The sequence below is a fragment of the Rhinoraja longicauda genome, chromosome 25 (genome assembly GCF_053455715.1).
Source record: "Rhinoraja longicauda isolate Sanriku21f chromosome 25, sRhiLon1.1, whole genome shotgun sequence".
NCBI classification, from domain to species: domain Eukaryota; kingdom Metazoa; phylum Chordata; class Chondrichthyes; order Rajiformes; family Arhynchobatidae; genus Rhinoraja; species Rhinoraja longicauda.
In genome coordinates, this window is record NC_135977.1 from 768,932 (window position 1) to 786,211 (window position 17,280).

At 49.4% G+C, this 17,280-nt stretch overlaps 1 protein-coding gene across 8 annotated transcripts in view; it reads left to right on the plus strand.

The window, feature by feature from the left end:
- The window catches only part of pitpnm2 (phosphatidylinositol transfer protein, membrane-associated 2), a 139,113-nt gene that overhangs the window by 111,176 nt on the left and 10,657 nt on the right, over positions 1 to 17,280 (plus strand). For 6 of the 8 annotated variants that reach the window (XM_078421683.1, XM_078421688.1, XM_078421687.1 and 3 more), the window contains 9 exons: positions 1,037 to 1,239; positions 2,254 to 2,429; positions 4,836 to 5,006; positions 5,704 to 5,850; positions 9,411 to 9,575; positions 11,011 to 11,159; positions 11,275 to 11,391; positions 12,095 to 12,211; positions 15,052 to 15,200. In XM_078421683.1, the coding sequence (XP_078277809.1) occupies positions 1,037 to 1,239; positions 2,254 to 2,429; positions 4,836 to 5,006; positions 5,704 to 5,850; positions 9,411 to 9,575; positions 11,011 to 11,159; positions 11,275 to 11,391; positions 12,095 to 12,211; positions 15,052 to 15,200 (1,394 nt within the window). Of the gene's footprint in view, positions 1 to 1,036; positions 1,240 to 2,253; positions 2,430 to 4,835; positions 5,007 to 5,703; positions 5,851 to 9,410; positions 9,576 to 10,294; positions 10,502 to 11,010; positions 11,160 to 11,274; positions 11,392 to 12,094; positions 12,212 to 15,051; positions 15,201 to 17,280 lie in introns of all 8 variants that reach the window. The other 2 variants (XM_078421691.1, XM_078421690.1) reach the window with 2 other exon arrangements.

The following is a 17,280-nucleotide window of genomic DNA, read 5'->3' on the forward strand; positions in this document are numbered from 1 at the left end:
CTCTCCCACTGGTGGAAACATCCTCTCCACATCCACTATCCAAGCCTTTTACTATTCTGTATGTTTTAATGAGGTCCCCCCTCATCCTTCTAAACTCCAGTGAGTACAGGCCCAGTGCCATCAAACGCTCATCATAGGTTAACCACTCATTCCTGGGATCATTCTTGTAAACCTCCTCTGGCCCCTCTCCAGAGCCAGCACATCCTTCCTCAGATATGGGGCCCAAAATTGCTCACAATATTCCAAATGCGGCCAAACCCAGCACCTTATAGAGCCTCAGCATTACATCCCTGTTTCTGTATCTAAGCCCTCTTGGGATAAATGCTTGCGTTGAGTTTGCTTTCTTTACTACCGATTCGACTTGCAGATTAACTTTTTGGGAATCCTGCACCTGCACTCCCAAGTCCCTTTGCACCTCCGATTTCTGGATTCTCTCCCCATTTACAAAATAGTCTACACCTTTATTCCTACTACTAAAATGCATGACGCCACACTTTGCTGCACTATATTCCATCTGCCACTTCTCTGCCCACTCTCCCAACCTGTCCAAGTCCTTCTGCACAGTCCCTGCTTTTTCTAGGAAGGAACTGCAGATGCTGGTTTAAATCAAAGGTAGACATGAAATGCTGGAGTAACTCAGTGGGACAGGCAGCATCTCTGGAGAGAAGGAATGGGTGACGTTTCGGGTTGAAACCTTTCTTCAGTCTGAAGATGGGTCTCGACCTGAAACATCACTTATTTCTTCTCTCCAGAGATGCTGCCTGTCCCGCTGAGTTACTCCAACATTTTGTGTCTATCCTGCTTTCTCTATACTACCTGCCCCTCCAGCTATTTTCGTATCATCCACAAACTTGGCCACAAAGCCTTCAATCCCCTCGTCCAAATCATTAAGATTAAGAGTAGCGCCCCAGCACCGACCCCTGCGGAACTCCAATGGTGACTGTTTGAATTCTGTCAGTAACTGGTCATGGTCACCTTGTGGACAGCTTGTGCTGAGAGCAGTTATTGATCAGCTGTGCTCTGTCACTGCTTCCAGGACAATGATCTATTATCTCCTGGAATTGTTGTGAACAACAGCTCTGGTTGTAACCTGGAGGCCAGTCGGCATCTGAGCAGAAGCAGCAGTGACATTCCACGAAGCAGTGTGGATAATCCAAACAGGCAGCTGCCCCGGAAGAGGAGTGATTCGTCCACATATGAACTCGATACAATTAAACATCATCAGGCCTTTCTCACCAGGTAACTACCGCCAACTGTGTAACTAACCTGGGCAAGACTTGATACAGAGCTGGCGTGGGAGATGCTGAATCAGGGCTCTGTGTCACTGCCATGGGCTGAGCTGTGGCTGTGCGAACATCGCACTTGAACTTGATGGGGAGGGCATCAGGAATGGGCACTGGGAATGGGCACCAGGAACGGACACCAGGAATGGGCACCAGGCTGGGCACCAGGCTGGGCACCAGGAATGGGCACCGGGAATGGGCACCAGGCTGGGCACCAGGCTGGACACCAGGAATGGGCACCAGGAATGGGCACCAGGAATGGACACCAGGAATGGGCACCATGCTGGACACCAGGAATGGGCACCAGGAATGGGCACCAGGCTGGACACCAGGAATGGGTACCAGGCTGGGCATCGGTAACAGGCACCAGGAACGGGCACCAGGCTGGACACTGGGAATGGGCACCAGGCTAAGCATCAGTAACAGGCACCAAGCTGGGCACCAGAAACAGGCACCAAGCTGGGCACCAGAGGGTCAGTGTGCCTGGACGTGCGTGGAAGTACTAGCCTTATCTGGAGGTTGCCGGTGAATGATCGAGGTTCCTGGAGGTAAATTAAGACTGATCTCCCCCCCCAAACCACCATGGCATTACTGAGTTTGCTCCTGTACTGTTGTGATGTAAAGTTGGTTGGCAGTCCCTAGTATTCAGTCTCAACACATTTTATCTTGCATTGGTTCTTGTGCTGGATTGACTTCTGATTTGGCCTTGGTTCACAGCCGTGAAAGTTCATCTCCTACCTTTACTGTGGTTTACTGTGAAGGGGGAGATTTTGTCATTGCTCTCTGCTCTGGAGTGTTTACTGGAGATTGCTCAGTGGTACAGGGCAATCACTGACACCGCGTGAAGTGAGGCAGAAGCTCCTCACAGCTTCTTTCAAACAGAAGATTAACAAGATTATTTAGGACTGTTAATGTAATGTTTACAAGGAAATTAATTCATGTTAATTGTAATGAGTACTTTCTCTCGCAGTTTGCAGTCGGGTGTTCTGCGGACTGATTCTGGGTCCAGGCGGTCGAGCAGCTCCATCATGCTGGAGGGAGTGAGCCCTGGAAGGTTTGACTTTGAAGTGACTGACTTCTTTCTGTTTGGTTCCCCATTGGGACTGGTGTTGGCGCTGAGGAAGACTGTTGTCCCCAACTTGGATGGTGCGTATCTCCATCCATCCACTTCCCTCGACTCCTCACTGACTGGGCATCTGCCATGTTTGATTTGTTGATCTCTGTGTGGGCATCTGTGCCAGGCTGGTCCCATGGCCGTGGTCTTAGGTTTAGGGCCGTGGTCTCTGCAGCGAGCCTGATCTGGGAGTGGGACCTGGCATCTCCACAGCGCTTCCTTAACTGGATCAGGAGCTGTCCCCGAGCTGCTTGTGGGTGGTGTGGGTTGGGATTGCACGTTTCCATGTGCACCACCTGCTACCAGTCCCTGCACCTCGGCTGCAGGAGAGAGGGTCAGACCCTCCCTGTCCACAGCATTGAACACGAGAGGGGCAGACCCTCCCTGTCTACAGCATTGAACACGAGGGACAGACCAGACCCTCCCTGTCCACAGCATTGAACACGAGAGGGGCAAACAGACCCTCCCTGTCCACAGCATTGAACACAAGAGGGGCAGACCCTCCCTGTCCACAGCATTGAACACAAGGGGCAGACAGACCCTCCCTGTCTACAGCATTGAACACGAGGGACAGACCAGACCCTCCCTGTCCACAGCATTGAACACAAGGGGCAGACAGACCCTCCCTGTCCACAGCATTGAACACGAGAGGGGCAGACCCTCCCTGTCCACAGCATTGAACACAAGGGGCAGACAGACCCTCCCTGTCCACAGCATTGAACACAAGGGATAGACAGACCCTCCCTGTCCACAGCATTGAACACAAGGGGCAGACAGACCCTCCCTGTCCACAGCATTGAACACAAGAGGGGCAGACCCTCCCTGTCCACAGCATTGAACACAAGGGGCAGACCCTCCCTGTCCACAGCATTGAACACGAGGGGCAGACCCTCCCTGTCCACAGCATTGAACACGAGAGGGGGGCAGACCCTCCCTGTCCACAGCATTGAACACGAGAGGGGGGCAGACCCTCCCTGTCCACAGCATTGAACACAAGGGACAGGCAGACCCTCCCTGTCCACAGCATTGAACACAAGGGGCAGACAGACCCTCCCTGTCCACAGCATTGAACACAAGAGGGGCAGACCCTCCCTGTCCACAGCATTGAACACAAGGGGCAGACAGACCCTCCCTGTCCACAGCATTGAACATAAGAGGGGCAGACCCTCCCTGTCCACAGCATTGAACACAAGGGGCAGACCCTCCCTGTCCACAGCATTGAACACGAGAGGGCGCAGTACGTGACAAAAGACTCTCAGCTCTGGTGCTGGATGGAGACAAATATTTGTCCCCACTTGATCAGCCCACTTCCCTCGATTCTTTGCTGAGATCACCTGCGACAGCTCCCACCTTTACATTGTGCACTGACCGGTTACAGCAAGCCTCCATTACCCAGTTACAGGAAGCCTTTCTACCCAGTCAAAGTCATTCCAGGGTGGATGGAGACTGACGCTGATCCAGCCACACAACCCGACTAGCTTGCTGAACGAGATAGTCTTCCCTCAGGCCATCAAACCACACCCACCCCTGGAAGCTCAGGCAAGCTCACTTACTGCACTGACTGTGCCGTGCACAGACTGTTTCCTGAAACCTAATGCAAATGGCATTTGTAGATTTTCTTTATTAATCTTTCCCATCCTGTCCAGCTCAAATAACTAGTGTTGTAAACAGTAGCCGTGTGCTGCTACTGTCCAGCACGCCTCTGTTTCTACTGCCTCCAACCACACAGTCAGGATCAGCCCTCTTTGCCCTCTGCAGAGGATTACTCTGTTGGCATTTTTCAGAAGGTGCTTGGTTAGATTTCATAGGGGTGAAGTGGAAAACTGCAGTTTAGTTTAGAGATACAGTGCGCAAACTGGCCCTTCGGCACACCGAGTCCACGTCGACCAGCGATCCCCGCACACTAACACTATCCTACACATGCTAGGGACGATTTACATGTACACCAAGCCAATTTACCTACATACCTATATGTCTTTGGAGGTGCAGATAGTGCAGTCAGGAAGGCAAAGATTTCCTCCTCTCCTCTCTGCTCTGGTGATCAAAGTATAGACACCACAAAATGCTGGAGTAACTCAGCAGGTCAGGCAGCATCTAGGAGAGAGGGAATTGGTGACTTTTCGGGTCGAGACCCTTCTTCAGACTTTGCTCTGGTGATCAAAGTATAGGCACCATAATGTTCAAAATATATGCAGGAGTAACAGAGATTGGCACTGGTTACTGTGCTATTACTTCAAGTACACTGTTTCATTGTTTGAAACTTAGACTATTCAAGAGGCAACATAACATAATTAGCTTCAATGTCAATAGTGCTTGGGTTTCTATTCCTGTTTGGAATATTGCCCCATCTCGACTGTTTTATTTATATCATGAAAATGCTGTTGACTTTAGATGAATGCAAACAGAAAGTGCTTGTGTGATTGTGTGATGTTCCACAGTGTCGCAGCTGAGACCAGCGTGTCAGCAGGTTTACAACCTCTTCCACCCGGCCGACCCTTCGTCTGCTCGCTTGGAGCCACTCCTGGAGAAGAAGTTCCACCTGTTGCCGCCGTTTAACGTTCCCCGCTACCAGCGCTTTCCGCTGGGCGATGGCAGCTCTGCTCTTCTGGGTAGGCACATCTGTGGAAGTACACCCTCACTGATAACATCGCCTGCTGCTACCAGTCCTGGCGGGAACTATGGCTGAGTAACATGATTAATTAGCTAATGCGAGCAAAGTTAGAGATTACAACAAACTCTGCAGGTAGAATCTATTTCAGAAAGTGAGGCAAGCAGGCTGGTGAAGAGGTGTTTTGTTCTCCATTTTGGTGAGCAGATGCCCACAGCCATGTGTGGCTGCAGCCACTGAGAGAGTTTGTGCTGCGTTTAACAGGCCGTTTGAAGCTGTGGTCATCAGACTGCTGCAAGACCATTCCTGCTGTGTAGATGTTAACAGTAGCAGTGGCAATCCACTGGCAGAGCTGTGGCAATCCAGTGGCAATCCAGTGGCAGACCTGTGCTGAGTTACAGGATCCAGGGGCAGTGCTTAGTTCTCTACTACTTTTATTAATGAACTGGAGAAGAAATCATGTTTTGTTTTGCTTCATCATTTGTTTCCACATGTTTTAAATGGACAATGTTGAAGTAGAATATTAAAACCACTTGGAAAAGTCTAGTCAATGAATGATTTCAAAAGAATGAAGGGAAATAATACAATAAACTAGATGAATAAGTGGCGTCAGGATGCGTCGGGCGGGGAGTGTGTGTGTGAGCATTACTGGTTTGTGGCTACTCGTCTGTCCTTTTGTTTTTCTCCATCTGCTTTAGTTGAGACAATCCAGACCAATCCCATCCTCATCCTGGAAACTCCATTTGTGACTGTCCAACGACAGGAGAGTGTAATGGAAACCAGTATTCCTGTTCCTGTCCTTAACTGGCAAGATGCTTCCAGTCGGAATCCAACTGTTGCTGAGTGTGTGTAGTCTCTCCTTTTGTATTCTTGTGCTTTGTCTTGTGAGCTTGCTTCTTTGCATGGAGACCACACCATTTGTCCTTAGGGTGGACTTGAAACAGTTTCACTGTTTGGGGACAGTTTGCCCAGGGAGCGGGCACCAGGACAGGGCACCAAGGGACAGGGCACCAAGGGACAGGGCACCAGGACAGGGCACCAGGACAGGGCACCAGGACAGGGCACCAGGACAGGGCACCAGGACAGGGCACCAGGACAGGGCACCAAGGGACAGGGCACCGGGACAGGGCACCAGGACAGGGCACCGGGACAGGGCACCAAGGGACAGGGCACTAGGACAGGGCACCAGGACAGGGCACCAAGGGACAGGGCACCAGGACAGGGCACCAGGACAGGACACCAGGACAGGGCACCAGGACAGGGCACCAGGACAGGGCACCAAGGGACAGGGCACCAGGACAGGGCACCAAGGGACAGGGCACCAAGACAGGGCACCAGGACAGGGTACCAGGACGGCACCAGGACAGGGTACCAGGACAGGGCACCAGGACAGGGCACCAAGGGACAGGGCACCAGGACAGGGCACCAAGGGACAGGGCACCAAGGGACAGGGCACCAGGACAGGGTACCAGGACGGCACCAGGACAGGGTACCAGGACAGGGCACCAGGACAGGGCACCAAGGGACAGGGCACCGGGACAGGGCACCAGGACAGGGCACCAAGGGACAGGGCACCAAGACAGGGCACCAGGACAGGGTACCAGGACGGCACCAGGACAGGGCACCAGGACAGGGCACCAAGGGACAGGGCACCAGGACAGGGCACCAAGGGACAGGGCATCAGGACAGGGCACCAAGGGACAGGGCACCAGAGGTCCAGAGCTCCAGGAGTGTGCTCCAGCAGTGTGTGTGTGTGAGTGCACACACGTACTGGGACATAATGAGCAGTGCTTCCGTTGCTGGACTAGTATTCTAGTGGCCTGGACTAATGCTCAGCACAGCTGGAAATGTAAATTGAAGTAACTCCATTAAAACTCCACAGCTAATATCATTAGCATTGACCATAAAGCTGTTGGATTGTTATAATAACTCCGCTTGTTCACACGCCCTTTTAAGAAAGGAAATATTGCTGCAGACTCACAACTCGTTAGTGCTCCTTGAAATGGCCCAGCAACTGTTCACTGGAGGGGTGCAGTAATAACCAGCGCAGGAAATGCGCCGCGGCATGTCAGGCTGCAGCTGGCGAGAGAGCAATGAAGTAACGCTTCACACTCTCCATCAAAACAGGAAATGTTACAGGGCAGGTTGTAAAATGGTGAAACCACTGGAACTACAACGATAAAAGGGGCAAGGGTTTCAAGGTGAAAGGGTTGTAACAGAGAACTGAAGATCCATGTGGGAGGCAGATCATTACGAAGCAACCAGAGGAAGGTGCTGGAAAGCTGCAATGGCGGCTCTTGGTTCTCAGCTTGGCTGTAATGAGTCTGGTTTGGTTGAGCTTCATTTGGAATTGAGTTGGCTGCCGGGGCTAACCTGGGAGTGGGCCACATGCTGAGAGACAGGGTCACATATGTAAACTGGCTGTGGTGTTATGAAGAGTGTCACTCTGCATTTAGTCTGCACAATCTAGAGGGAAGCTCGTGGCAGGCAGTGTACTCTGTAGTGAGCAGTAGATCACAGGGTAACGGGTGACAGGGAGAGAGATATAACGGGGCAGGTGATGTGTTTCCTGATCTTTCATCTGGCATTTCCATGTTCTATTCTTCATTTACACTTGCCCACAATCCGTCTACAGACAATGCTGCTGCTGCAACTCAGGTAGAGTCTCACTCTAGCGATGTCAACAAGCAACAGCCAAGCATGTGGTTGTTTAGAACAGACTTACCGTGAGGCTTTCAATGCAGTGAAATTCTTTCAAGTCCAGCACAAGGCTGAAGCATCCACTTTAATTTGGAATCTACTGAAAATTCATTTGTACTAAATTCAAGCTAAGATTGAACAGCGATTTACAAATCTTGGTGCAAGTGTGTTGAGAAATCATAAGCAGGGGTTACCACTTTGGGTAAAGATTGAAGGCAACTCAAGGTTGATTAAACTAACCAAGTGAAATTGCTAACCGTTTTCATTCACTGTATTATTGCTGATCAAGATACAGATGAATGACAGACTTATCCATCACAAGCGCTGATATCAGGGATCTGCTTTTGCCCCAGATTAAGAAAAGCTCATGTTTTGACCAATTTTAAATGCTAATCCCATGAAGTATTTGGTTTCATCTGCCTATGCTGTCTGATTTAATTTTTGCATGTAGTTTATTCTTTTTTATGATTAATGGATTGTTAATTTACTTTCCCCCATCCAGATTTTTATGTAACGAGTTTGTGATTTTCTGTGCGTATTGTGCATTTGGTTATATTTTTGGCATGAGCATTGTGGTATTGAAATGAATCTTGCTGCCTGAAATTCAGTATGTCTGAAATATAACTATTTTAAAATTTATTTTCCTTAAACAGATAAACCAAGAACAAAGAAAACACATGAGCTAATTGTATGAATTCAGTTTTATTGTTCACTAAAGTGAACAGTGTTTACTAAAACAGTGAGACAGCATGAAACATTTCAGTTTATTGTCACCTGTACTGTGAAAAGCATTTGTTGTGTGCATACCACTAAAGTGACTGTACACTAAAGTGGCTGCTCTTTAAAATAGTGAAACAGTATGGAAAACATGGTTGCTCAGGGTCTGGCCTTGATTGAAGGACATGACCAAGAGCATTGCTCCAATCATCACTGGAATACTGTGGCAGTCAGTCAGTGTCAGAATAGATATCTCTGATGCAACAAGTAATCTCTCAGTGAAGTTTATCAGTAACCACGGAATGGACAGATGCTTGCACTTTCTCAAGGCTGACCATAAAGATGGAGGCCCTCAGTCCCTGCTCCCCATGGTCTGGCCAGATAACCGCCTGTACTGGCTGAGGGCCTCAGTCCCTGCTCCCCATGGTCTGGCCAGATAACCGCCTGTACTGGCTGAGGGCCTTGCTTTCACAGTGTCTATCCACTTGTTGGGGAAGTATATTTTTATACATCTTCCAACAATGCCAGAATACTTTTTACTTTTTGATTTGCTTAGTCCAAAGTGTTATTGTAATGCAGAAAATGCCTCTGTCAAGTGAAATGTGCTGAGTACAGTGAGTGAGAATGATGTGTGTTCATTTGGTATAGGTGTAGTATTAAAGGTTGAGCAGCATGCCGTCTCCCAAGCCTGCATTTGACATTCCTTGTTTTGCAGCGTGACCTTGTTTTCCATATTGAGCCAATTTGCCCAGGCCTGTTTCCCTTTCCCCTTCTACTGCCTGATGCTGTCACATAGGTTCACATTGCAGTGGTTGTCTTTGCCTTTTTTTTTCTTTTTATTGCAAAGTTCAAGTGAAATATATTTATCTTCTTGCAACTGATGATAAGATGGGCATGTGGGCCCACCCAGTGGCTGCCACTCCTGCCTCTCCGAGCTTCTGTTTGCTGTCCCGCTGGGTTTAATTTTGATCTTGTTTTGGCACCACAGCGGATATTGTCCAGACTCACGCTGCTATCTTCATGGAAGGCGCGTCTCCTTCCTCTCCCTCCACAGCACCAACATTCCGGGCCTTCCGCAGAGCGAGTGAGGCCAGCATTGCCAGCCAGGTTTCAGGGATGGCTGACAGCTACACCGCTTCCAACATAGCCAACAGTAAGTGCCGCACTGAAACACAACCCGTGTCCCACAACACTGACAGGCCACAATCCTACCTCTCCAAAAACTGCCTTCAGGAACGCTACATCCTTAGATATTTTATACCATTTTGCCCTTACAAAAATAATCTTTTAAATGGAAGTTAGGTAACTTTATGTGCCTGTCTGCTATAGTTAAGAGACACAACAACGGAGAGAAAATCAGGAGAGCTTTGCCTCTGTATTTATAACATAACTGTAAGAAGCAGCGGTATGCCATTCACTCCTTATAAGGTCACAGCTGGCCCAGACCTGCCCTCAACACCACTTTCCAGCTCCTCATAGTTATTCCATGGGACACATGTTTGTGTTCTTTGGGACAAGGGCAGTTTTCCCATTAGCCTAATAACCTGCTGTACCTAATGCTTATTATGTCTATAAGCATCCAACACCTTGCATTCTTATGCCATCAAAATGACGATTTGCTGTATCATTGTAATTCTGAAATAGCATTCCTTGCATTTGCCCACATTACACTGCATGTGCCAATTTTCACAGTTGGCCACAGTACACACGGTCCCTTCAGTCATGATTATAATGAGTTGCCGCTGGGATGGGAGTGGGAGATCTAAAGAGAAGATAGACCTGCCCTAATGCAAAATTTTATTTTAATCAAATACATTTTTAATTGTTCATATTTGTGCGTTGTGTAATTTGAATTTTGTTTTCATTTCTCAGAGAAAAAGTATCAGTCAACCTCTCACAAAAAGTTGGGTTTCTTGTCCAAACTTCTCCCCTCCAACAAAGTCCTTCCAAAATTCATTTACCCTCAGGACTGTAAACAGTCCAAAGCAATGCTGTTACAGAACAAGCAAAGGCAGAGACACAATGTTGTGAAAGTGATTGCAGCACAGCAGAGAGTGTCAGAGACGGACCTCCACACAGGTATTGGGAGTAGAAACAAACTTAACATAGATATTAGGATCTCGCATATTTGTTTAGAAACCCTCTCCACAAACCCTCTTTTCCCTTTTTAACATTTAGAAATAAATTTCATGTGGATATTGAACCCAATCATAATCTGCCATTAACACCAATGAGACCTGTGAAATGTGTAATTTGTGTCTTTATCATTACTAATTGGATGATGAAACCGTGAAGGTTAGATTTCAATCAATCACTATGATTAACTAATTAATCTTGTTTTTACTGAATTAAAGCAGTGTAGGAAGCCATTCGGCCCACGATGTCCATGGCAGCTCCTAGTGGAGCAATCCTATTCACATTCCCCTCGTGGGCATGTTGACTAGAGTGTGTGTTCTGGACAATGCTGCACTCATACAAAATGGGATCAACACAGCATTGCTGGCAACACCGTTGGGTGCATAACACTTTCACACTGATTCTGAGATGCTGCTGCCGTTAAAGTAAAGCAGCGTTGCCTTGTGTTTCAGTTGCAGCCAGGTGGTGGGGTACCAAGAGAGTTGACTACGCTCTCTATTGCCCAGACGCTCTGACAGCCTTTCCAACGGTAGCCTTGCCCCACCTCTTCCACGCCAGCTACTGGGAGTCAAGCGACGTGGTGTCCTTCATGCTGCGCCAGGTAAACAAGGAACTCCCTGTGCTGCTGAGTCTGCATGACTTCCGGCCCACCGAAGCACTTTAGTCACTGTGCTCATTTAGAATAATGACGTACAATATAAAATATTCACACTTAGATCATGAGACATGAAAATGCAAGTGTTCTGGAACTGGACGGGAAGGAAGTTTCAGTGTTCAGTCCTTCAAAACCACGAGAGAAGTGGCTTCGCAAGAGGACGCATGTTAAGATAAGGGTATGGATTTTCCTTTGATATCCAGGGGGCAGTATACTCTCCAGTCTGATATCTCCAGCAGCGGGGGATCTTCTAGGAGGGAATGACCATAATATCTTACGGTTAGGGTGGTGGTTGAGCATGTAGGCCACTCCAAGTGACAACATTCAATTGAAAAGAGCAGGTCCAGTGCAGTGAAGCCAAGCTGCCTTTGTAAAATGCAGTCACGTTTGGCAGATAAAGCACTAACCGGTGAATGGGAAGACTGGGAGGTGGCAATGTGGTACCGGCAGCTTCCCAGGAGATGACCAAGTGAGTAAACAGAGAGAGAAAAAGAGCATGAAATCAATGTTAGGATGTTAATGCAAGTGGGAACAGTGCTGATGACAGAGATTTGAATGAGGAAATCGAGAAGGAACAGGGGAAGTGAAGAGAGGGCAGCAAAACTAATGACAGCCATAAACAGGAATGCCATGGGCAAGGTGGTGCAGGTATTGTGTGTTGTGGGCTAGATCTCACGGGAGTAAAGGCATACAACGTGCAGAGTTAGGCCCATTGCAGATGGCACAATGTGGAAAGATAAGGGGCAAACTTTGTTTGAAAAGTGTGCAGAGTAGATTTTTTAAATGTTGTGAGATGGCAAGGCATTCAAAAGGGCGAGGTGAACAGGGGTTTGTCATTCGGGGTACTGCACGATACATAACAATGCCTTTCCTTTGCCCAGAATGTTACAGCAAACCATCGAGTGAACGATGTGATCGTCACTGAGGACGGTCCTCAGACACTGATGGGCAGATTCATGTATGGGCCGCTCGACATGGTCACGCTGACTGGCGAGAAGGTGAATACTGCTCATATCTGATACACCTTTCATCAATTCCTATGTCTGCCAAAGCTGCACTACGCCTTGGACTCGTTAGGGATTGCAGGGTTCCCACATGAAGCCAACCATTGTCCTGGTCATCCATGGGGCGTCTCTACTCCCTCACCGCCACTAGACAGGTGAAGGCAGTCTAGACTAGTGAAGGCCGTCTAGACAGAGGAAGACAGCCTAGACTGGTGAAGGTAGCCTAGACTGGTGTAGGCAGTCTAGACAGGTGTAGGCAGTCTAGACAGGTGTAGGCAGTCTAGACTGGTGTAGGCAGTCTAGACTGGTGCAGGCAGTCTAGACAGGTGCGGGCAGTTTAGACAGGTGTAGGCAGTCTAGACTGGTGAAGACAGATGAAGACAGTCTAGACTGGTGAAGATAGTGTAGACTGGTGTAGGCAGTCTAGACAGGTGAAGGCAGTCTAGACTAGTGAAGGCCGTCTAGACAGATGAAGACAGTCTAGACTGGTGTAGACAGCCTAGACTGGTGAAGGTAGCCTAGACTGGTGTAGGCAGTCTAGACAGGTGTAGGCAGTCTAGACTGGTGTAGGCAGTCTAGACTGGTGTAGGCAGTCTAGACTGGTGTGGGCAGTCTAGACAGGTGCGGGCAGTTTAGACAGGTGTAGGCAGTCTAGACTGGTGAAGACAGATGAAGACAGTCTAGACTGGTGAAGATAGTGTAGACTGGTGTAGGCAGTCTAGACTAGTGTAGGCAGTCTAGACTGGTGCAGGCAGTCTAGACAGGTGCGGGCAGTTTAGACAGGTGCGGGCAGTCTAGACAGGTGCGGGCAGTCTAGACAGGTGCGGGCCGTCTAGACAGGTGCAGGCAGTCTAGGCAGGTGCAGGCAGTCTAGGCTGGTGACGGCAGTCTAGGCTGGTGACGGTAGTCTAGGCTGGTGACGGCAGTCTAGGCTGGTGACTGGCGAGAAGATGAATACTGCTCATATCTGATGCACCTTTCATCAATTCCTGTGTCTGCCAAAGCTGCACTACGCCTTGGACTCGTTAGGGATTGCAAGATTGTTAGACTGTCTTCATCTGTCTTCACCAGTCTAGTCTAGACTGCCTACACCAGTCTAGACTGCCTACACCAGTCTAGACTGCCTACACCAGTCTAGACTGCCTACACCAGTGGGGGGGTGGGGTGGGGTGGGGGAAACCTTTCTTTTTTAGGTCTCTTCCTCACGGCGCGGGGTGCGGCTCGGCCGCAGGGCCTTCCATCGCCCGCGGGGCCTTCCATCGCCCGCGGGGCCTTCCATCGCCCGTGGGGCCTTCCATCGCCCGGGGCGGCTCGGCCGCGGGGCCTTCCATCGCCCGGCGCGGCTTGGCCGCGGGACTTTACATCGCTGGTGCGGCTCGGCCGCGGGACCTAACATCGCCCTGCGCGGCTCGTCCGCGGGACTTAACAGCGCACGGTACGGCCGCGGGGCCTTCCATCGCCCGGCTTGGCCACGGGACGTTTCAGCACCCGGTGCGGCTCGGCCGCGGGGCCTTCAATTGCCCGGCTCGGCCGCGGGACGTTTCAGCACCCGGTGCGGCTCGGCCGCGGAGCCTTCAATCGCCTGGCTCGGCCGCGGGACGTTTCAGCGTGCGGCTCGGCCGCGGGGACTCCCATCCCCTTGCGGGGACTGTGCGGGCCGGTCGGGGACGAGCTGTCTGTCCGTGGGCGTGGGGAAGAGAGTGGAAGTTTTGTTCCCTCCATCACAGTGAAGGGGTGTTTGGAGTCACTGTGATGGACGTTTGTGTTGGGGTCATGTGTCTTGTGTTCTTTTATTTTGTGTGACTGCTATGTAATTTTGTTCGGTACCTTGGTACCGAATGACAAATAAAGCTCTGTATTCCTGTCTAGGCTGGTGACAGCAGTCTAGACAGGTGTAGGCAGTCTAGACTGGTGAAGGCAGTGTAGACTGGTGAAGGCAGTCTAGACAGGTGTAGGCAGTCTAGACAGGTGTAGGCAATCTAGACAGGTAACCGCTCAGCAATGTTTCTGTTCAGTGTTACCCACCCTTGCTTCCCCGTTATTGGTGGTGGGGGCTCGGTAGGGCAGTGAATGCCTGCTGCAGGTGAGGGTCCCCAGGACTGTGTGCTGGTGTTTACGGCTTGCTGCGTCTGTATGAAGAGCTCCAGTTATTGAAGGTCATTCAATGGTGAGTCAGATCTCCACCTCACACCCAGAGTGGAGGGAACGTGAGGAAGGCTAGACCCAGGACACTGCCTGCTGGTAGTCCCTCAGTGATGTCCATGGGCTGGCATGAACTCGCACAGCCACAGCCATCTGTCCTTGTGGGATGCTCTCCAACTGCTTCTAGATGTTCTCATTGCTGCTCTGCAGTTTTACCACTCATTTGATATCAAGGGCATTCACTCCAGCTCAACACTGGAATTTAGACTTTGGTGTGTCTTTGGGCCAAACATCCCGACAAAGCCCCAACTGATCACTGGGTAATAGCTTACAGTGAGGGGTGATCACGGGGGAACAGCTTACTGTGAGGGGTGATCACGGGGGAACAGCTTACTGTGAGGGGTGAAACTGGCAATGCTACTCTTTGTTCTGTGAAGAGTGTTGCTACAGTTTCTCTCTGTCTGTGGTCCTGTGTGGCCAGGGAAGGTAGCAGGCACTGACAGCACACGATGGTCTTGCTCACCTGCACAATGCAGCTCGGTGGAACCGATTTTGCCAGAGGCAGCTCTTCGATCTGCTTCAGTGCGTGTGAAATGTTTTTATTGAACTTCATTAATGCATCACTAAGATGGTGTGTTGGAATATTTGATTTAGCAACAGCTGCATGATATAATTGTATTATCTGTCTCCAGGTGGATATACACATTATGACTCAGCCTCCCTCTGGAGAGTGGGTGTACTTTGACACCGACATTACAAATAGCAGCGGCAGGATTTCCTACATTATTCCAGAGGGCAAAAGACTGGGGATCGGTGTCTATCCAGTAAAAATGGTCATTAGGTAATTGTAAAGATGTTTAAAATATTGAAGTGTGCAGTTACAGGAAGATAATTTTCTTCAAACTTTGCTGACATTTCTAAATGTTTTACTGTTTTATTATTGTCAGATGTAATGAGATACCATGGAAAAGGTTTATTTTGTGCGCTACCCAGTCATTCATACCATATAACATCAGGTAGTATAAGGTCCCACATAGGAGATTGGTGTACAAACTTAAAAGCACACGGTATTGAGGGTTCAGTGTTGAGGTGGATAGAAAATTGATTGGCGGACAGGAAGCAAAGAGTAGGAATAAACGGGTCCTTTTCGGAATGGCAGGCAGTGACTAGTGGGGTACCGCAAGGCTCAGTGCTGGGACCCCAGTTATTTACAGTGTATATTAATGATTTGGACGAGGGAATTGAATGCAACATCTCTAAGTTTGCGGATGACACGAAGCTGGGTGGCAGTGCTAGCTGCGAGGAGGATGCTAGGAGGCTGCAGAGTGACTTGGATAGATTAGGCGAGTGGGCAAATGCATGGCAGATGCAATATAATGTGGATAAATGTGAGGTTATCTACTTTGGCGGCAAGAACAGGAAAGCAGAGTATTACCTGAATGGTGACCGATTGGGAGAAGGGGAGATGCAACGTGACCTGGGTGTCATGGTGCACCAGTCATTGAAAGCAAGCATGCAGGTGCAGCAGGCAGTGAAGAAAGCGAATGGTATATTGGCATTCATAGCAAGAGGATTTGAGTTTAGGAGCAGGGAGGTTCTGCTGCAGTTGTACAGGGCCTTGGTGAGACCGCACCTGGAGTATTGTGTGCAGTTTTGGTCTCCTAACCTGAGGAAAGACGTACTTGCCTTAGAGGGAGTACAGAGAAGGTTCACCAGATTGATCCCTGGGATGGCGGGACTTTCATATGAGGAAAGACTGGATAGACTGGGCTTGTACTCGCTGGAATTTAGAAGACTGGGGGGATCTTATAGAAACATATAAAATTCTTAAGGGGTTGGAGAGGCTAGATGCAGGAAGATTGTTCCCGATGTTGGGGGAGTCCAGAACCAGGGGTCACAGCTTAAGGATAAGGGGGAAGTCTTTTAGGACCGAGATGAGAAAACATTTCTTCACACAGAGAGTGGTGAGTCTGGAATTCTCTGCCACAGAAGGTAGTTGAGGCCAGTTCATTGGCTATATTTAAGAGGGAGTTAGATGTGGCCCTTTTTGCTAAAGGGATCAGAGGGTATGGAGAGAAGGCAGGTACAGGCTACTGAGCTGGATGATCAGCCATGATCATATTGAATGGCGTTGCAGGCTCGAAGGGCCGAATGGCCTACTCCTGCACCTATTTTCTATGTTTCTAAGAAAATAACTGCAGATGCTGGTACAAATCGAAGGTATTTATTCACAAAATGAGTGTAAAAGAGAAAAAAAACACAGAGGGCAGAATGTTACAGCTGCAGAGAAAGTGCAGGTTTTTAAAATGCATGGACCACAGTGAGGTAGATTGGAAGATCGAGAATTCATCCTTAGCACATGAGAGGTTTGTTCGAGTCTTATAATAGTGGGGAAGAGGCTGTTCCTGAATCTGGTGTTTGTGCTTTCAAGCTTTTGTATGTCTGACAGGAGGAGAGAATGACTGGGTATACGAGTGGTCCTTGATAGCACGATACGATGACTGGTCCTTGAGTGATTATCCTGAGACAGCGGGAGGTGTGGATAAAGGCAATGCTCCGTGATGGACTGGGCTTCATCCATCTCTGTGGTGTTGGCCGAGCAGTTGCTGATCCATGCTGTGATCCCTCCCCAGCATGTGTGGGTTGGTTCTCCAGGATAGACCTTGGCTGACACACAGCGGGCTCGGCCTAGTGAGCAGCAGATGGGAGCCCTGTGAGCTGTCAGCCACGACTCAGTGCAGCTCCGTCTGATTGTACAGAGCTGTACCCACTCCAGGGACACAAGTACCTCTGGGACAGCGCGCTAATGTTGCCCACCTCTCAGCACTGTAAATGATGCCTGTACCCACCGTTGCAGTAAAATTACACTGAATGTTCAAGGATAATGCCACTTGTTTTAACATCAGGCATGAGAGTTCATA